The sequence below is a fragment of the Grammomys surdaster genome, unplaced genomic scaffold, assembly GCF_004785775.1.
Source record: "Grammomys surdaster isolate TR1022 unplaced genomic scaffold, NIH_TR_1.0 126906, whole genome shotgun sequence".
NCBI classification, from domain to species: Eukaryota; Metazoa; Chordata; class Mammalia; order Rodentia; family Muridae; genus Grammomys; species Grammomys surdaster.
In genome coordinates, this window is record NW_021621692.1 from 2,911,005 (window position 1) to 2,932,450 (window position 21,446).

At 40.5% G+C, this 21,446-nt stretch overlaps 1 protein-coding gene across 1 annotated transcript in view; it reads right to left on the minus strand.

The window, feature by feature from the left end:
• LOC114615583 (ATP-binding cassette sub-family A member 9) overlaps window positions 1-21,446 on the minus strand; it is a 61,189-nt gene that overhangs the window by 7,346 nt on the left and 32,397 nt on the right. Inside the window, exons 22-32 of the mRNA XM_028761281.1 lie at window positions 20,832-20,969; window positions 18,245-18,352; window positions 17,041-17,214; window positions 13,907-14,020; window positions 10,370-10,489; window positions 8,393-8,461; window positions 7,576-7,667; window positions 5,891-6,011; window positions 4,793-4,910; window positions 3,514-3,605; window positions 607-767 (exon numbers count right to left, since the gene is read on the minus strand). Coding sequence (XP_028617114.1) covers window positions 607-767; window positions 3,514-3,605; window positions 4,793-4,910; window positions 5,891-6,011; window positions 7,576-7,667; window positions 8,393-8,461; window positions 10,370-10,489; window positions 13,907-14,020; window positions 17,041-17,214; window positions 18,245-18,352; window positions 20,832-20,969 — 1,307 coding nt within the window. The remainder of the gene's footprint in view (window positions 1-606; window positions 768-3,513; window positions 3,606-4,792; window positions 4,911-5,890; window positions 6,012-7,575; window positions 7,668-8,392; window positions 8,462-10,369; window positions 10,490-13,906; window positions 14,021-17,040; window positions 17,215-18,244; window positions 18,353-20,831; window positions 20,970-21,446) is intronic.

The following is a 21,446-nucleotide window of genomic DNA, read 5'->3' on the forward strand; positions in this document are numbered from 1 at the left end:
AGGCAGGAAGGCAGGAAGGCAGGAAGGCAGGAAGGCAGGAAGGCAGGAAGGCAGGAAGGCAGGAAGGAAGGAAGGAAGGAAGGCAGGAAGGAAGGAAGGCAGGAAGGCAGGAAGGCAGGAAGGCAGGAAGGCAGGAAGGCAGGAAGGAAGGCAGGAAGGGAGGAAGGGAGGGAGGGAGGGAGGGAGGGAGGGAGGGAGGGAGGGAGGAAGGCAGGAAGGCAGGAAGGCAGGAAGGAAGGAAGGAAGGAAGGAAGGAAGGAAGGAAGGAAGGAAAGCAGGAAGGCAGGAAGGCAGGAAGGCAGGAAGGGAGGAAGGGAAGAAGGGAGGGAGGGAGGGTGGTAGGGAGGAAGGGAAGAAGGGAGGGAGGGAGGGTGGTAGGGAGGAAGGAAGGAAGGAAGGAAGGAAGGAAGGAAGGAAGGAAGGAAGGCCAGTAAACCTTTCTCTATAGGCTTAAAGTAAGAGAGAACAACAATGAGCCAATTTCCAGATGACCAAGTGTCCCACAAACAAGTGATCAGTACTTAGAAGCTCTCTTTAATTCTTTGTGGGCACATTAATCAGAGACCACCTTCCTGAGCAGGAAATGAGTATGGCGTCTCCACATACCGTCTGATGATGACCACAGCATCCTTTTTCTTCAGCCCTTTCACAGCAGCGTACAACTCTAGGTGTTCCTTCACCGTCAGGATGGGCCACAGCACATTCTCCTGAGGGCAGTACCCCAAGAACCCGAGGGCAGCACCCCCAACACTCCCTTTCAAAATTACCTACACACACACACAAAAAAAACTTCTCAGATTCTATTCAAAACTGTATGCGCATGTACATGTAAGTGAGACTTAATGATGCTCTCTCTTCACCCACATGGGTAGTAAGAACATGAGTAAAATTAGGATGGCTGGAACAAGACTATGCCATAATGACAACATCAGTTGACATGCCAAGTCAAATAGGGGGAAACCTACATGGTCTCAGACTCCATATGAAGAGCTACAGCTTGCCAATGGCTGTGGACAGAGGAAGATTCAGTTTCCTCCAGGGATGAGCTACAACATAGGTTGTCCAAGCCTAAGTGGTCTGGACACATGTTTATGTGAACAATGTTAAACAGACTCAGTAGCTTATATGTATACTATGATATGTACACTATGTGTATGTATAGATATAGATATGTATATATATCATATGTATGTATGTATGTATGTATGTATGTATATACATGTATCAATGATGATTAAAGAAGAGACCATGAGAGTTTGGGAGGTGGCGGTGGAACATGGGAGAAGTCAGAGAGGTAGAGGAGGGGGCAGGAATGCTGTACATGCAGTGCTCATGTATGAAGTTCACACAAAAAATCATTACGTGCTTAAAGAGCTAAACAATCATTTAGCTCTGGAGAAATGACGAATCTTTCAGTAATTTAAAAAGGCAAACATTCCACATTATTACATCATAACATAGTTTAAACTTTAGAACTAAATCCACCACCACAGGTCAAGTGAAGTTTGCTTAGTTGGTGGCTTATTACATGAGTTCTCCAATTGATCCAGACACTCAAGACAATGGATATTTGTTAAGTGTTCTGTTTCCCAGCAGGGCAGTGGTTTTCAGTGAAGAGCAATCCTCCCCTCAGGGTACATCTCATACTATCCGAGACACCAATATTTGCTTGTCAAAATTGTGTTAATATCTGTGATGGAAAGGGTACTACTGGCATCTAGTGGGTAAAAGCCAGAGATGCTGTTAAACACCCTACTATACACACATTTATTCAATCTGCAGTGCCATTGGTTCAAAAGATTAGCAGCCTTGAACTGACTAATAAAGGAAAATTCCCTTAGTAATATGTCTATTACATGAGAAACAGGAAAAAATAATATTTATTATTTTGATGAGATCAGTAATGTACCATGTATGACAACTAATGTGTACTCTGTGATGCTATGTACCGAAACCTAAACATTTAATGTATCTTAAATTATATCATTTTCAAAAATCCCTAGAGTTAGCTGTGTCCATATAGATATATATGAACTTAATGTAATCATGGGCTAAGAAATTTGCACAAGAGTCACAGAAGATTGGGACCTGACACTGGGATCAACTTTTAGAAATGTCCTTGACCTTGATTGTTTGTTATTACCTCTCTCCGGTACAACAGAAGAAAAAAAAAAGTTAACTTTGCCTTACAGAATTTTCATTGGAGAGAAAAAACAGAAAATAAATAAGCTGAAATGTAAGTGGACTTATTACAGTCTCTGCTTAACTGTTTCATGAAACTACATGTGTCTAATATAAAAGTTAATAAAACAAATGGTACAGCCAATAAGAGAATGACATTAAGAAGATAGCCAGGTGCCCAGAGATGGTTATATCCATGGGGGCATCAAGCCCTCATACCCTACAGTTAGAAGACCAAGAGCTGATTCCAGAGGCAGAGAGACAGAGGAAGGCAATTGGCACAGCCCTCATTTATGCTAAGCCTCTAGGGCCATGGTAGAGTCTGGACCACTTATGGACTTTTTAATCAGGGGAGTGACAAACTTTCTTTTGCATTTTTAAAGGTCTGCTCCAGTAGCTGTATCAGGTAGAATGAAAACAGAAGGCAACTTATGAAGTCTCTTTAGCAATCAGAAGCATCTACAGCAATCCCTCATCAATCTTCCCACTGATCTTAACCTTGGATCACACGCCAAGAGCGTTTTCCTCTGAAGTCTTAACTCTTTGGTTACTGACCATCATTTTATCTGGTGTGGTCTACAAGAGTGCAATTTATATACACTTTATGATTTTCATCCTGGACTCTGGACTATTGTTTTGTCTCTAATGTATGTCATCTTGGGAAATTCTAGGTCTCCTGAACAGCAGAACACTGTGGTATACTTAGAACGTCAACGCATCTCCAGTAGCACCTGAAAGCTGCTGGCATCTCTCCCACCACTGAAGACGTCATCCTACTATAGGGCCAGGATTTGTCTCAGTTATGACAAGAAATTTTGTCTGGCTGTCTTCTTTGCAAGGACACCCGTGGTTTCTTGCTACGCATGAGGCATGTAGTATTTAATTGAAGCATGGGTGCAGAGGACAGTTATTAAATATGAGTTTCATGACTGCAGCCACATTAACAAGACTTGTTGGGATTTTAACAGTGGTCTTTGGTAAAATGCTGGATAAGACAACTCAGTTTACCAAGTTCTTAGGAGACATATCAATGGTCTCTTCCCTGAAAGTACGCATAGGTGTGTGTGTGTGTGTGTGTGTGTGTGTGTGTGTGTGATGTATATAATAGTTTCATTAATATCTCTATTCTCTACTCACTATGCCGATAATATTAACCCTTCTCAAAAATTATTTGGTGCGTTAAGTGGAAGGAAATGTAATCAGTCATCTTCAGTTCACATCCCTAGAATCAATTAGGGACTAACAATGTATTTTTAGGTTGTCATGAGTAATCACTGCGAAGTGCTTTATCTATTTTAACATTATGGAATGCATCTTATGTGTATCACTGACCTGACCTGCGGTTGGTATTGTGTCTCCTGTTATCATACTGATCGTTGTACTTTTGCCAGCTCCATTGTGTCCTAAGAGCCCTAGAACTTCACCTGAAAGAAACAAGCATACCCAAGAACATGCAAATAACTTTAAAAAGTAAAACTAAATGCGATTTGCAAACTTTTCCTGTGGAGAGAATACACAAAGCATACTATATACATTCTCTCTCTCTCTCTCTCTCTCTCTCTCTCTCTCTCTCTCTCTCTCTCCCTCTCTCCCTCCCTCCCTCCCTCCCCCCGTCTCACACACACACACACACACACACACACACACACTTGATGTTACTACTATTTTTATCTTAGAGAGGAGAGATCTGAGTCTTACAGAATGCAGATAACTTGCCTAACATAGGTTATTAAGAGACTGATCTGGGGCTGGAGAGATGGCTCTGTGGTTAAGAGCACTGACTGCTTTTCCAGAGGTTTTGAGTTCAATTCCCAGCAACCACATGGCGGATCACAACTATCTGTAATGGGATCTGATGCCCTCTTCTGGTGTGTCTGAAGACAGTACAGTGTACTCATATAAATAAATAAACCTTAAAAAAAAACTTATAAAAGAAAAGAGAGACTGGCCTGGAATCGCAAAGAACACTGGTTTCAGTTAACCAGAAACTTCCATACCAAACACTATTATTTTAACTTGAAATAGGTTCTTATTGTGTAGTCCAGAATGCACTGGAATTCATGGATGGAGCCCAGGCTGGCCTAGAACTTGTTACAATATTCTTGCTTAGCCATTCCAGTTCTGGTATTATAGGCATGTATTGTTATGCCTAGCCACCATGAACTATTTGTTAAGAATGAAAGATGTACCATTGTAACCAAGTCAGTCCTGTTTATAATCATAAACTTTATTTTAGCCCTATGCCAGGACTTAGAATGTAACTAATTGGTAGAATGTTTGCATAGCATGCATAAAGCCCTGGGTTTTATCCTCAACATCAAAAAGTAAATAAATATTTGAAATATATAATACTTAAATAAAATCTATGCTATCCTTTTTATCTCTTCCAGTAGAATTTAAGACACAGGCCATAACTGTCTCTTCCTTTGCAAAGAAAAACTGTTCTATTAAAACCAATGTTTGTCAGCTGGAAGGCACAGCCTGAACTTCTTGGTAAGCCAGCTGCCTCAATGCTCACCAACAGATGACCCCTGTGCCAGAAAATGCATGCCTCTCACAAAGATCCAGTCTTCAGAGCCCATAGAAACTCTGCTGAACTATGGTTTCCAACCTTTTTTAACACAGAAGGAGATGTTCCTTATGGCAATCTTTTTCTTCGTTTTGGAAAAGCACCATTTCGTTCTGCCTGTATATTCCTTCCGCAGACAGCTTGCAATAATGACTGGTTTCTGTGAAGACAGATAAAAACCAGTGTAGCATCTTTCTTACTCCCCACGGGAGACTGCTCACATCCCTTCCCCCAGACCTTTCCTTATACAGAACCATAAGTCCACCCTCTCCTGCTACAAACTACTGTTTTCAAGTAAACCATCCCAAGTCTCTCTATGGACATTTGATTTACAGTGTTGTGTGTGATTTGTGCTTGACAGTCTGCAGAGAGCTGGAATGAGGTCATTCACATAACCCAATAATTTGTTAACACACACACATGCACACAGGCACATATATACAGACAGACAGACACACTCACCCATGCACACACACAAGCAAATGCACATATACACAGCACAAAGGAACTCTCTTCTGAATTGTTTGCAGCTAGTTTAACTTGGATTATAAAACTCATAAAAGCTGGGGCTGAAGAGATGGCTCAGTGGTTAAGAGCACTCGCTGCTCTTGCAGAGAGGATTTGGGTTTGGTTTCCAGCACCCACATCAAATGGCTCAGAACTGCCTGTCACTCCAGTTCTAGGGGAATTTGATGCCTCTTCTTGTTTCTAGCATTTATGAGCATCTATATAAAATGATACAATACAGACACCCAGGTACAAGCACACACATACACACATGCACACATAAAATGCAAAACGAATCTTTAAAAGAGCTGCATTAAAATCTTAAGGTTTTTTTTTAATATTTAACTGTACTTATCAAATCTATGGCTCTGAAAATAAATTAACACATTGATTGATTGATTGATTGATTGATTGATTGTGTGTGTGTGTGTGTGTGTGTGTGTGTGTGTGTGTGTGTGTGTGTCCTTTGCTTCCATAGCTCATGGGCCCTGCATACCTACTGACATCAAGTAATGCACTATAAAAGAAAAACCGAACCCTCCACCTCACCCCGCCACAGCAGGCTTTTAAGGGAATCAAGATCAGAATGTTTCTCACTTCTCTGTCAGAATCGTTTACTTTTATGAGCTCTACCTCGTCCATCTGTGGGGTAGCCATGGCACCCGTTGTTCTCACTCTTTCCATCTGAACATCTTCATCCTCTTCTCCAGGCTCTTCTGTGTTTGGAAAAGCACGACAGCTTCTCGGAGAAATTCTAAAGGCAAAACAGCATGTTCAGCTTATCAGTTATTGAAATACATGGACCAGAAACAGAGCACAACTCGGTTCTTCTACTCTACTGTGTACCTTTCAAATACCTTCATTTCCCTCCATCAACGAATCAAATGATGCTGCTATTCACGTTTGCTTTTTACATGGATATAGTTCTCCTAACTGGGTGATGACATTCTCCCTCTTCAACTAGCAAAGCAACACACACCCTCTGTCTGTGGATTTCAAGGCAGCTTTCCTGGAGGAAAGAGATCTAGAAATGCCTTTGGGGTGTATTTTATAATTCCAAACGTTTCATAACAATGAACACCCAGAGCACATAATTTAGGAACATCTAGGGTTTCTGATCAGAATCCTAATGTGTATTCAGTTACTTGGCATGTTACCTCTTAGGAATCTGTCAGTCAGTCCTTCCCACTGATATAAAACAAGACCTTTCATCAACCATTACTGAGTCAGCAGATTGTTTCTTCTCTCCCTTGGGTCACCTTAATTACTGTGCTTGCTTGGCTTCCCTAAAACACGATGTCATCTTGTCATTCTTCTTTTCATCAAACTTAGGTTGGAATTTGGTTTTCATCATGTGAGGAAAGCAAGGTGTGTGCGGTGGTTTGAACAAAGATGGCCTCCATCGTCTCAGGTACTTGAATGTTTGGTCACCAGATAGTGAAACTGGTTTGGAAGGGTTAAGAGGTAGGTGTGGCCATGTTGGAGTAGGTGTGGTTGTGGTGGATTAGGTGTGGCCATGTTGGAGTAAGTGTGTCACAGAGGATGGGCTTTGAGATGTCAAAAGTCCATGCCAGGCCAAGTCTCCCCTTCTATCTCTCTGCCTGCTCAAGATGTAAAAGTCTGAGCTACTGCTCTAGTGCAATGCCTGTCTACTTTCCATTGTGATAATCATGGACTGACCCTCTAAAACATTAAGCAAGCCCCAGTAAAATGCTTCCCTATGTAAGAGCTGCCTTAGTAACGGTGTCCCTTCAAAGCAATAGAAGATTAACTAAGATGGTGTGTCAAACACGCTCATGTATTAGTTTCTCATTAAGTAATGTTCAATACCTTCCCCAGACTTCCCTATTGATTATCTTTCAATATCCAGCTTCACTTTTACTTTCTGATATTCTCTAACATAAGCCATTTAATTTGCCCCGGCTGTCTTCATGAGTCTGTGGGAGAAGGGCGTTTCAACCTTTGTCTTGTTGTTCAAATGTGTTTCCTTCTTGGACTGTCAACATGTGTCCAGTTGCTTACCTGTAGTTATCTATCTTTTAAAGTTACTATCTCTTCTATATAATTCAAGTATGCCAGTAGAATTTCCTTCTCTCCTAATTTAGCATCTTGTGTATGCTAATGTTGCTTTTCCCTCTAGATTGTAAAAACATGAATTGTAATAATTTTGCCTACAACACAAGTCCTTAAAAACAATCCTGATCTCCCCATCCCAATTAATTCAGGCATATTAAAATGTCTAAAAAAATTAAATGAAAAGTTTAAATTTAAATTTTAAAAGTTTAAATGAAATGAAATTCTATTCGAATGCTGTCAACCTGAACACTGGGTCCACTCTCAGTGACTTCTTCCTGAAGTATCTTTCCAGACATCGCAGAACGAAAAAGAAAAGGAGAAAATGAAGGTAAGGCTAGGGACAGAGAAAGGAAAACAAAATTAGTTTCATCATAAAATAATTATTTCCATATTGGAGTTAATTTAATCAGACTGATCTATAAAAATGGCATCTGATAGCATTCTCACAAAGCTGAAGTCAACCTATTTAACATTTATGAAGCTGTCAAAGTTAGCTCTTCTGTTACTCAAACCAGGAGTAGCATAAACATAGTAATAGTGATGCTGGTGAGAAGGTTCAGTTGACAAAGATGCATGCTGCCAAGTCTGATGACCTGAGTCCAATCTCCAGGCCCCAAGTGATGAAAGAAAAATAACTCGTAATGAGTTGTTCTCTGATTTCCACATGCATGCCATAAAAGGTTCCCATAGATAGATAGATAGATAGATAGATAGATAGATAGATAGATAGATAATAGATAGATAATAGATGTGAAAAGATGTCAACATAACAGTAATGAGTTGATACAAGTATACTAATGACGGTTTAGAGTTCGGGCTCTATGCTTGTCATCATAAGACTACTATCATGTTAGTGGTTTGGATTTAAAGTTCTGTACATGTATATGTATGCATGTGTGTGTGTGTGTGTGTCTGTGTGTGTGTGTGTACCTGCATGTCTATTACTGCTTATTCCCAAAATGTTCTCATATTTTTTAATTAGTTGAAACTCAAAGGAACTCTGCTTGCACAAATCTGTTTCCTAATGCACAAACATTTAAAAAGGAAGTGCCGTCTTACTATCAACAATGCCAGGAATACAACTTGAGATTCTGATGCTCCTAAGTAATCCACAGAGTCATGAGAGACCTGCAAAATGAGGAGACACATTCGGGTGAACATTCCTATGTCCGTCATTTATCCTCTTTGCAAAGAGTCCCCACATAGCCTGGTATCAGGTAAAGTGTGCTTCTGACTGGGAGTATGTTTCCCTTGTTCCCCGATGTTTCCATGAACTTGAGCTTGTCCACAGGCCAGGGTAAAGGGTGCTGTTCTGTGCAACACTGAGGGTGAGCACGGTTGAGGGCTGTGCTGGCAGGAGCCACCGAAAACACAGGCAAGTCTTTCTGAAGCAAACCCTCTCCCTGAGCTGTGCTCCCCTGACTTTCTGTACTTACTCACACTCTTCCTCTCTATTCTCCTCCTCTAGGGACTCTGGGCTCATATTGCTCTAACCTCCTACATCCATGACCATTCTCCAAACCGGACATCATTCTTCATACGGAGTTTCACTTGTATATGCTTAAGTACACTGTCCCATTAGATCTCTTTAAAAAGGCATCTGGTTTCACCATGGGTACGAGACAATTGTACTTCTTGAATTGAATTCATCAAGGGACCTTTCGGGTAGCTTTACCTCCCAATTTTGCTAATTCCACTTGAAAAGTGTTCTGTTCCCACAGCTTTAAAAATCCTAGTGATTCACTCCCAGAAATAATTTTTCATATATCTCCTTCTGTTCTCAAAACGCTAATTCTGCCTTGAACATATTCACACACAGTCAATGACTGCAATTCTTACTCCCCCCACAAGCACACAAAAAAATAAGCATTCAAAAGAGAGGCATGTATGTTATTTTCCAAAAAGAAAGATGGCCTATTCTCCACACACTCTGTTATATTTTTAAGTGGATGGATGGTCCTGTTTTACAGACAGCAGCCTCTCCACGTGTACAACACATGGTTATGTTTTCATTCAGCTTCTCGGAGTTCACTCCCTGAACAATGCCTTTCTCTCTTTCCATGAGGAATTTTATATCTCACATCATCCCAGTATGATACTTCTTGGGGAAAACAATGGATTGAAGATATCTGCCACGCTCCTAACTCAACTGCTTTTCTAGACATCAAATGACATTAATGACATTCCATGCTTGCCTGCAGGCACTGCCAGCGCTTGCTCTCCTCCCACTCTCTTTGCTAGGCTCACTTAGTAAAGCTGATGCTTCCATCGCAAGGGACACTATCAATACCACCAGTGACCTTCATGTCCTGAGACAGACTGGTCTTTTTCCAGTTGTCCTTGTGGACTATCCAGTATCATTAGATAGTTTAATCACTCTCACGGAGACATTTTTATTTCACCCTTGGAATCTGACAGGAGGCAGAGCTTCTGGGAGGGGATCTGACACTCAGAAGTCAACCAATTCTCTCTGGTTGACCGACTCTTCCTCTCTCCAAACCTCTGAATTTTGGAGTTAAAAGTCAAAGTTCTGGCTCTCTTTTTTCATTTCAACTTCTACTTCCTGTGTAGGTTACACGACTGGGTTATATTGTTTTTGGGAACACTCATAAACTGATGAATCTCAAGTAGTCTGCTGTGTTCTCAGTCTCCCAGAGGTTAAACTCCAGATCTATACATCCAACTGGCTGCTGAGGGCTTTTTTCCTTTTCATATATCTCTCAGAAGCCTTAAACCTAATACACCCTAACCTTAACAGAAGGGTGTCTCCGCCATCTCCCAGTAGGGTTCCCCTGAAAGAAGTCTGTAAAATGCTACCACTCTGGAGTTTCCTTTGGCCTTCATAAACTAGAGCAGGGCTTTCAACTCAAGAAGAAAACGGCCGCACCCTTTGCAAGCTCTAGAGAGATCATTTTCTGAAAAATCATAGCTTCAGATGTTGCACAACCAAGGACTGACTTTGTAATATTCTGGTTTTGTAATACTCAAGGTTTCCTTAGGCGGCTATACATTTGATAATAGCGCGAAATTACTTACCTCAGAAAAAATTAATAGCGAGCCAATCAGTGTGAAGGGAGGTACTAAAAGGGTACAGAATAGCAGCTCTAGAAAGCCATACTCGTTTATGTCGGTAACAATGATGAGGAAGATGGTGACCTGCAACGGGAGCACAGTGCAGTGTCACCGAGGCAGTGATATGCAATACAGGAAGTCACCTCATCAACGTTCCTATTGTAGATTCCTACCTCACTCACTATAGCACCGCCATCGTGGCCTCTCCCTTGTGTCTCAACCTATGTCATGATTCTCACACACAATGCAGGTGAAAATCAGATTCTAATGCTGGAGTCCCTGACCGTTCATTTCTGCACGCCATCTTTTTTTCGCCTCGATAAACCTCGGACATATTTTTACGTCTAAGAATCCTGGCTGTTAATTTTCAAACCTGGTTATTCCCTTGACTGAATGTGTAAGAGTTTATAATTTTGTCTTCAAAACTCTGTTGTTTTTGATTTATCTGGTCCTATTCATTCTGGTCTACCTTAATGTTTTCCACGTCGACGCTTTCAGTGCCAAAGATTAAAATCTTTTATGAAATTCTTATTCTATTATTACTTTATGTGTACAGGACTTTATTTTTTGCCAGCATGTATCTCTGCATAATATGTGCATGCCTGGTGCCCGTGGAGGCCAGAAAAGGATTTTAGATTTTTTGGGACTGAAGTTACTGACAGCTGTGAACCACCAGGGTAGTGCTGGGATTGAACCCAGGTCCTCTGGAAGAGTATCCAGTGCTCTTAACTGCTCAGCCATCTCCCCAGTTTCCCCCAAATTAAAGTTTTCTCTATGCATTTGAAAATTTACCGTTGTCAAAAATGTTTTCCAAAAAATTTTTTGATCTTTTGTTCCTCTAACGGATTGAGGTATACATTCTCTAACTATTATAGGTACCACCATCCAATTGCTAAGACTAAGCAATCTATAACTTTAACATGAAATACGATATTTGTCATTGGTTTCTCAGATCATTTGCCTTGTATCTTTGTTTCCTTTTTACTGGGCATGCTTCAGAAACCGTGGGATTCCCTCCTTTATTTTGATGGTTACTAATATTCAGTCTCCACTGCATTCTGGAATTGATTGTGTTGATTATTGCTCATAATTATTCTTTTTGAAATATTTACATGTGTTTTTATTCTTTGAAAGTGACCATACGTTTATACAATGAATACTGATCATATTCATTCACCACTATCTCCTCCTTCCAGTTCCTCCTAGTATCCTACTCAAGTCCTCCCCAGCTTCCTCTCCTCTTTTGTTTTATATTATCATTATTTTAAATTTCATCTAGGTTGGCGTTGCTACCTTTTTTCTAGAGAATTGACCTTTGTTTGCCTGAGTAAACAAATATGCCTAGACTTCTCAAGAATTCCCCCCCCACACACACACACACACAGAGAGAGAGAGAGATTGAACCTAGGATTGAACCTAGTGTCATTTTTGCATGGCCAGTTCTCTGCCACTAACTACAGACCCAGTGATTTTACGTTTCTTAGTTTTTTGTTTGTTTTTTAATTTTGTGAAAAGTTTATTTATTTATTTTATGTGAGTACACTGTAGCTGTCTTCAGACACACCAGAAGAGGGCCTCAGATCCCATTACAGATGGTTGTGAGCCACCATGTGGTTGCTGGAAATTGAACTCAGAACCTCTAAAAGAGCTGTCAGTGCTCTTAACTGCTGAGCCATCTCTCCAGCCCTGTTTCTTAGTTTTAAAAGTATCTTCCAAAGGAAACTATTTGGTTTTATAGTTTTTTCCAGTCTAGGTGTTTAAATGTATTATCTATTTTATAAATTTATTTAGTGTTCAGGCACATTTTGTATTAGGGTTAATTCTTATCATTCTACAGTCTACAGGTTCTGTTGAAGTTACTGTAACACGTGTCTACCATTGTAATATTATAAAAATATTTCATTGTCCTAAATGTTCTCCATGCTCACCTGCTCATCTTTCCTCTCCATAACTCTTGGTGACCACTAACGTTTTTATTGTTTTCATTGCTTTGCTGGGATTCCTTGTAATTGGATTTTTGGGGTGTAGCTCTTTTCACATTGTCTTCAAGTTTACTTCATGTTTTTCCAGCGATTGATAGCTCATTTCTTCTTACTAGAAAACAATATTCTACCACATAGCTGCACATCCATTTATTTAACCACTTACCACCTTGAAATGTCTTGATTTGGCTCTATATTTGGGCAATTATTTATAAAGCCAATACAGTTATTTGTGAAGCTTTTGTGTGTACTAAATAGTTTTATTTGTTTTGTTTTTTTTCTTTAGAAACATTGTAGTGTACTGAATGGCTTTATTGATTTTTCTTTTGAAGAAACTTTATAAGAAATTCATTCCTTGAGTTTACATTGCTATAAACAACTTGTGGTTTATGTCTGCTTGGCTCAAGGAGTGGCACTATTTGAAGGTGTGGCCTTGTTGGAGCAGGGGTAGCCTTGTTGGAGTAGGTGAGGCCCTGTTGAAGTGGGTGTGGCCTTGTTGGAGTAGGTTTTGCCCTGTTGTAGTAGGTATGTCACTGTGGGTATGGGCTTTAAGACCCTCACCCTAACTGCCTGGAAGTCAGTATTCTGCTAGCAGCCTTCAGATGAAGATGTAGAACACTCAGTTCCTTCTGCACCATGCCTGCCAGGATGCTGCCATGTTCCCACCTTGATGATAACAGACTGAATCTCTGAACCTATAAGCCAACCCCAATTAAATATTTCCCTCATAAGAGTTGCTTTGGTCATGGTGTCTGTTCACAGCAATAAAACCCTAGCTAAGATACAACTCATTTGCAAGATATACGAAAAGTGAACATACAAAGTATAACTACTATGAATTCCATTGTAAGGCTTATATCCACAAAAGTGTACATACATGTATACATAAATGTGTAAAGTATACATAATACTAACTTCCTGTCAGTATTATTGATAGCAACTTCAAACAGGAAGCCATTTGATATATATCACCAGTGGATAAATCATTTACAGCTTATCCATCAATCGTATAGTATAGCAATGGAAAGAACTGAACAGCTATGGGATAGATATCTATACCTAATATATCTGTTAAGCTTTATACATATGCATCCACACAGACAGTACAATTTACATAGATCTGCGATCATCTTAAAGCAATTAGAATTTCCTACAAAGAATTCTCAATTTGCCATTCTTCTTAGTACAATGATTAAAATATATACCTTTTGGGAATGGAAAGGCCCAACATTTAAGAGCACTTGTCGCTTTTCTAGAGGGCCAGGTTTGTTTCCTAGCACACACATGGTATCTCATTATCATCTCTCACTTCAGTTCTATGATATCTGGTATCCTTTTCTGAACTCCACAGGCAACAGGCACAAATGGGATGCACACACATACAAGCAAGCTAAACACTCGCATATGTGACCTAATGTAAGTAGATTTAAAACAAAATTTAAGTAAAATAAAATATATGCTCCTAGATTTGTTCAAGGAAGAGTTAAAAATAAAATGAGAAGCATGTGTGCATACTTACAATTAGGAAGAAAAATGACCAGAGGCCACTGTTTTTTCTGCCATTACGAAAAATGAAGGAAATCACATAAGTCAAGAATATGAGAGATGATGCATACCCAATACTACATGGGACCTGAAAACAGAAACACTCAGGTGAACATTACTTAAGTGTAATCATACCTAACTCTCAACTATTTTTTTATCCCCCTTCTCTGTTTCCTCTCTGTAAGCCCCCTATCCCATCTCCCCTCCCCCTGCCTCTATGAGGGTGCTTTGCCACCCACCCATACCTGCCTCACTACCCTAGCATCCCCCTACCCTGGGGCATTAAGCCTCCACAGGTCCAAGGGCCTCCCCTCCCATTGATGCCAGATAAGGCAATCCTCTGCTACATATGTAGCTGGAGCTATGAGTCCCTCCATGTGTAATCTTTGGTTAGTGGTTTAGTCCCTGGGAACTCTGGGGGTTCTGATTGGTTGATTTTGTTGTTCTTCCTATGGAGTTGGAATCCCCTTCAGTTCCTTGAGTACTTCCCCTAACTCTTCCATTGGGATCCCTGTGCACAGGGTTGTTTTTTAAAAAAAGAAAAAAGAAAAGAAAAGAAAGAAGAAAGGAAGGAAGGAAGGAAGGAAGGAAGGAAGGAAGGAAGGAAGGAAGGAAGGAAGGAAGGAAACCAATGCAGCAGGCTACTCTTAAAAATCGGAGCCATATTGTTAAGTCCCATAACCTACAAGAACAGGTTTACATTTTTAGTTAGGAATAAGTTTCTGTTTTCTAAAACCTGATGTACCTTGTAAAATATGTCTTTGAACCTACAGTGAACTCATGACCCCATGACACTTGATTGCCCCTTGCCTTGCTTAACTCTGGATCTCATGATGCATGATTGCTTCTTGCCTTGCAAAATATGTTTTCAGGCTACCTTGATCTCACCCACGACCATCAACCCCATGACGAATGACTCCTGTTCTTGCTTTATTCCTGCCTCTCCACTGTATTTTTCTTAGCAACCAATTACCTCACCCCTATAAACGTGTTTACGACTGTTTTCTATTAACCATATGGCTCCCCCCCTCCAGCCACCACCACCCCCATAAACCGGACCTCAAAAAGTTAGCCTGGGGCTGCTTTCTAAAATACCAACTTAAGGTGACACACTTGACTGGTCAGTCACAGGTTGTTTTCTTTTTGTTTGTTTGTTTTGTTTTTCGGGGGTTTTTTTGTTTTTTTGTTTTAAATAAAGCCAAGACTCAATATGGATAGCCTTAGCCAAAATGTACAACAGTGGGGATATGGAACTTGAAGAGACTACCTCCAGTAGTTAGACAGGATCCTCAGTAGAAGGATGGGGACACCAACCCACCTTCAAACTCTTCCACCCAAAATTGTTCCTGTCTAAAAGAAATGCAGGGACAAAAAAGGAGCAGAGACTGAAGGAATGGCCGACCAGTGATCCATCCAACTGGAAAGTCATTCAATAGGCAGAAACCAATTGACACTATTGTCAACCCTGACACTATTACTGACGCTTTGTTGTTCTTGCAGACAGGAGCCTAGTATAGTTGTCCTCTGAGAGACTACCAGCAACTGACTGAGACATATGCAGATACTCACAGCCAAGTATTGTACTAAGCAGGGACCTCTATGAAAAAGTTAGAGGAAGGATTAAAGGGACTGAAGGGGATGACAACCCCATAGGAAGATCAACACTGTCAACTAACCTGGACCCCTGGGAGCTCCCAAAGTCTAAGCCACCAACTAAAGAGCATACATGGGCTGTTCTGTGGCCCCCAGCACATAGGTAGTAGAGGATTGCCTTGTCTGGCCTCAGTAGGAGAGGATGTACCTAGTCCTGTGGTGACTTGATGTCCCAGGGAGGGGAGATGCCAAGGGTGGCACCCTTCAGAGGTGTAAGGGATAGGGATGGGAGGAAAACTCTGTGAGGAGTATCAGAAGGGGGACAACATTTGGGATGTAAATAAATAAAATAATCAATTAATAATAGCAAAAATAAAAAATAAAGCTTGCTTTAATTGCTCTATCATGGAAGTGTATTTTCTCGCATGTTTGGGATTAACAAAGGCTGAGTGGGTGAACTGGGGAAGAGTTGGGGGTCAGGGTGTTAATACAGTCAAAACAGGTAGGAAACACTCAAAGAACTAATTTTAAAATAATATTTAAAAAAAAAACACTAAAACATCACCAGCCTTTCAGTAGGCAGTAAGGGTCCTCAGGATGCTTGGAACTAAAGGCAAGGTTCATAACAGGGACTTCAAAAAACGGCCCAAAAGCGGCAATATTAAAGCATAAACTGGCAATATAAGATGCTCTCAGTCAGTCGTTCTTGGTCCAAAGCTAACACCATGTTAAAGTAAGCCGAGAGTAAATGAAGCTAGTTGCTGTCTCTTGCTATCTTCCACATCCCGAGGCCTCAGCCCCCGAGAGAAACTGTCAGGTGACTGCAAGGCTAAGTCCAGTCATATTAATGTCCAGAAGTTCCCTCTCTGCTCCTCTACAAATGTAGAGAGCAGCTTTTAAGCTGATTTTGTGCCTAAATCCCTGCCACTCTGGAAAAAGGACAGCTTTTGCATTCTATCAGTGAAAACTAAAAGGGGCAAGGACTCTGCCTCCCTCCCTCCCTCCCTCCTTCCCTCCCTCTCTCCCTCCCTCCTTCCCCCCACCTACCTCTCTCTGTCTCTCTGTCTCTCTCTCTCTGTCTCTCTGTCTCTCTGTCTCTCTCTGTCTGCCTCTCTCTCTCTCTCTCTCTCTCTCTCTCTCTCTCTCTCTCTCTCTCTCTCTCCCCTCTCTCTCCCATTCTCCCCTTCCTCTCTCCCTCCCTCTCCCTCTCCTTCTCCCTTTGCTCCTGGTCTCCCCCTCCCTTCTTTATCCCCCTCCCCCACCCCAGTGTTCCAGCTCCCTTCTCTTGGCAGCTGCTAACATTTCCACCTTGCTTGGGGCTTTCTTTCTTTATTGAACCCCAACGAGTCATTCTCAAGTTCCCTTCTGAGATTCTTTTTTAACTATTTTATCAATGGGACCTAGATAGAACCTGCCAATGGGACTCTAAGACCTAATATTACTACATTCATGGAAAAGATGGTCTAATAAGACTTGACCCCAAAATGTAAGAATTTCTAAGTCTTTGCCACTTACCTGAATCAACAGGCTCTCAGTCACAGACATTATCTCCTCCGAACTAAAAACACCATCCATTATTTGCATGAGAAAGAGAATCAGGAAGTATATGGGGATGTCCACCAGAGCCTGACCACACCAGTAAGCAGATGGGGAAAGGCCTGAAGTCCACAGCTGGGAAAGAACCTTTTTCTGATAATAATAATAAAAAACAAACAAAAAAAACAAAACAAAACAGAAAGATCATCATAAAATCCTAAAAAGCTAAGTCTCGGGAACCACATACATAGTTACAACAACTATTTTTACTATATCCCTTTAATAATTATTGCTCTGGTTTGGCAAACGACATCACCACTTTCCACAGCCCTGCATGAGAGGGAAGGATAATATTGCAAAACGAGACAGATAGGTTGACTCAGCTCTCTAGGATATAGGCACTGCTGAATACTGTCAGGAATATAGATGTTAATGATAGGTCCTTATTAAACACTTTTTATGTTTACTTTTTTATTTATAAAAGCTAAGCTATTGGGCATGATGCCTTGACGGGCAGCTGTCAGGCTTTGTGCTTGGATGCTTTGAGCAAGGACGGTGACTCTAGTTCCAGGGAATGGGAAGTGTACACACGCGATAGATAAATGCATGCAGACAAACACCCTTACACTTAAAATGTGTCTTATAGGGCACGGGAACAGAGGCTGGCCCATTATGGGAAGCAAAACGAATGGGCAGAATTTGAAGGAAAACACATTCCTACTTTGATGGTATTCATTCCTGGTGGAGAAGAAACGTTTAACAAAGGAAAGTCCTACGACTCTAAGTACCATTCATATATTTTGAAAATGAGTTTACATGGCAGTTTTTACGGGCATCTGTTCAGCCTTATTAAACGGGGAAAAGGTTTGGGTTGAAACTGTCTTTGTGCTGAGATATGAGTACCAATGAGTCTGTTGTATGAAGAATGGGGTGGAGGAGAGGACAACTGGTCTCAGAGAATGATTAAAAACCATCACTTACTACTGGTTGGAGGCATCATCCTGTTTAAGGGAAATGTGTTCTATTCCTATTTTGACAGCCTATCATTGAAGTGCTCGGTTATACACTGCAACAAACACATATGATAGATTCGCTACCTGCACGTGAATCTATCTATGTTCACAAGATCCAAAGAGAGTTTTCCTGGGCATGAAAGATATGTGAAGACTTTAACATGTCTTACTTTGTGGTCACTGATGCTGCCCATCGCAATGTAAGGCGTGAGGCTGGCAGCCACCGGTATCCAGAAGAATGCGTTGCTCATGAATCCATACTCATAAAGCATGTGCTCCTAAAATCATATAGACATGGTGAGCAGACAGAAACCAGGCGTCAGACTCGCTTATACTGTCTGTATCTTATCAACTAAATGAACGAGCTGCGCTAAGCCCTCGGACCCCTTCCAAGGTCACGAAGCTCCAGTCTCTTACCGTAAGATTAAAGCATTTAACACATCAGTAGCATTTATCTCTATGTCTATATTAAGCTATCTTTACACACACACACACACACACACACACACACATAAACACAATTTATTATATAATACACACTCTTGGAACACCAATGGAGAAGATTTTTTTTCCATTGTTACAAACATGTGCCAAAGCAGTTCACTTAAACATTCATAAAGAGTCATTCTTCTATTCCTGAATAATGCAAAAGTATCAGATTTAAATGCTTTCAGGGACCCAGCATACATAAAGTCGTCAGTACATGGGTTTTAGAGAGTAAGTCCTTCCTGAGGACCAGCTTTCATGGTAGCAGAAGGTGACATGTGAGCTTCCAAAGGAGGAGGGGATGGGGAGGCCAAGCGTCCTACCCAGCCATGATGCCTATGTACTAAAACTATGACCAGCATGGCACTGTATTTGTAAGGGTTTAATAGTGTCAGCCATATCTTGTTGGTAATCAACAGCTGTGTAGGGCTAGTGACGTCATGATTCTCGAAGGAGAGCCTACAAACACCACTTTTACTAAACTAATATAACTTCTAACCAGATTCTAAGTTGATCTACATGTAAATTCAAGGTCACCTGAGCTAGTAGCTAGTAATTTTTTGCAGTTAAGACCTCTTATACATTTCTTTCTTTCTTTCTTTCTTTCTTTCTTTCTTTCTTTCTTCCTTCCTTCCTTCCTTCCTTCCTTCCTTCCTTCCTTTCTTTCTTTCTTTCTTTCTTTCTTTCTTTCTTTCTTTCTTTCTTTCTTTCTTTCTTTCATTCTTTCTTTTTTTGAGACAATGTCTCACATAATAGCCTGGGCTAATGGCAAACTGGTAAGCCTCCTGAATCTGCCTCCTGGTTTCTGAGATTAAATGCTTGTATCCAGCAAGACACCTTAAAAAACAGGTGTCATCTCAGAAGGGGAAGGGAAGGAGGTGTTTATGGCTGGCCACTCTCCCTTTACTGATCCAAGGTGACAGACTTTTGTAAAGGAAATAAAAGAGCAAACCACAGCCTCCATCTCCTACCTATGTAAACTCTGCAGTTAAAACCATCATTTCTTTAAAAAATGGACACAGCAGCCCAATAGGAGGAAAAGTGTACTAAAAGCAGGCACATTCTTAATAACAAGGTGATTTTAAAAACAGTGGAGTATTCTCATAGTATCATTTTCTAAGGCAAAAGAAAGTCATCACAGTAAGAAAAATAGAAGACCTGAGGTAGGACCCTTTCCCTGATCTAGATACCGCTAAAGGATGTAAGCGCACATGAGCAACATATTTTAATTAAGACAGTCAAAGAAACGTGGTATTTGATCTCATTGGGGAGCTACTTTTACATGAGATACAAATATTGTAGTTCTAAAAAGGTTCTTTATTTTTAAAAAAGTGTGTGTGTGCGTGTGTGTGTGTGTTTACAGGGAATAACTTTTAAGAGTCAGTTCTTTCCTTCTATCGAGTGCGTCACAGGGGATTGAACTCAGAACATCAGGCTTAGCAGCATGCCCCTTTACCAACTGAGCTGTACCATCTACCACAATGATTCTTTCCTTTAACAGATATACAAAGTAAAATACTAATAGATAAAATTATATGATCTAAATTTAACTGAAAATAGCCTTAAGGCTATGCATTTGTAATAGTTGTATTGGCTTGTAAATGTGGGAGGCTGTTAAATTCTCTATTAATGTGCTTGAAACTTTATATAACAGCTACCCTTAAAACGAGAACTAATCCCATGGTGCCAGTTATAATCACCCTCATCTTGCCAAAGGTGAAAAGTTCTGAACTGAAATCTTCTTTTAAAACATCTCCGAGCAAAACAATACTAATAGTAATTATGATAAGATCTATCGCTTTAGAGCAAATCACCTACACATTCATGCCTCATTTCTTGTCCTTATACTGACTGCCTTGACTATGTTATCCAAGTGCATGCATTGCTGCATTTACCTCAGCAGAAATTTTTATAGTGAAATTGTATCATTTTGTGAAATAGTGTATTAAAAACTACAAAAATCAAGTTGATTTTTTGAAAAAAAAGATGCACAGTCAGACGTTGGAAACTTCCGCTATCCAACTATACCCCACTTAAGGGCACAGAGGGTTCCACATCAAGGTTTTCCCAATTAATGCTACTTCTTGCAGTCTCATTGCCCCCAAACTATAGTGTTTATACTGTTCTATGACCACAGCGAGGAAGTTCAGTAATATACGTTGTTATTTATATGTAAAATATAAGATCATTAAGTTCATAAAAGTTGATAAGATGTTACTCCTTGCATTCCAAGGTCTTTCTTGAAAACATCCAAGGTCTTCATTTACTTACTTCGATGACTGTGCTTCTGTCAGTCTGAATGCGTTCTGAAGAGTTAAAGATTCCAAGCAGCCCGTTGCTAATAATATCCATGAGGACTGGAAAGCAGTTTAGTCTTCTGGCGTTACACGCAACGGAAAACCTGAGATCCTAAAATGTAATGAGTGTTTCTTAATTCTCAGGAAGCAGCTGCAAAACTTAAGGACAGATTAGGTTAGAAAACCATTGAAATCACTGATAATATCATGAAGCAGGAGCAGGAAAGCACTATCACCATTACTCATATGATTTGATTCCCTATATAATTTGATTTGATTCCCTATATAGTTTGATATGGATTTCTATACCACTACTTTCAAACATCAACCACATGGACTGTTTGTGCCCAGAATCACAAAATTAAATAAATCAAGTGACATTTGGTAGCAATAGTAGCCTGACAGTTATGGGGCTACCAACCACTCTGCACAGATTTAGGACCCATGCCATGAGATGATGCTCTGACCTGGCACAGTAATCAGGAACAAGAACCTGTGGCTAGACAGGTGACAGGCACCTGGAAGGGAAAGAACTACCATTTGTCTGCAAAGTGAGCACAGTATTATATTGACTCCTAATAATTTATTG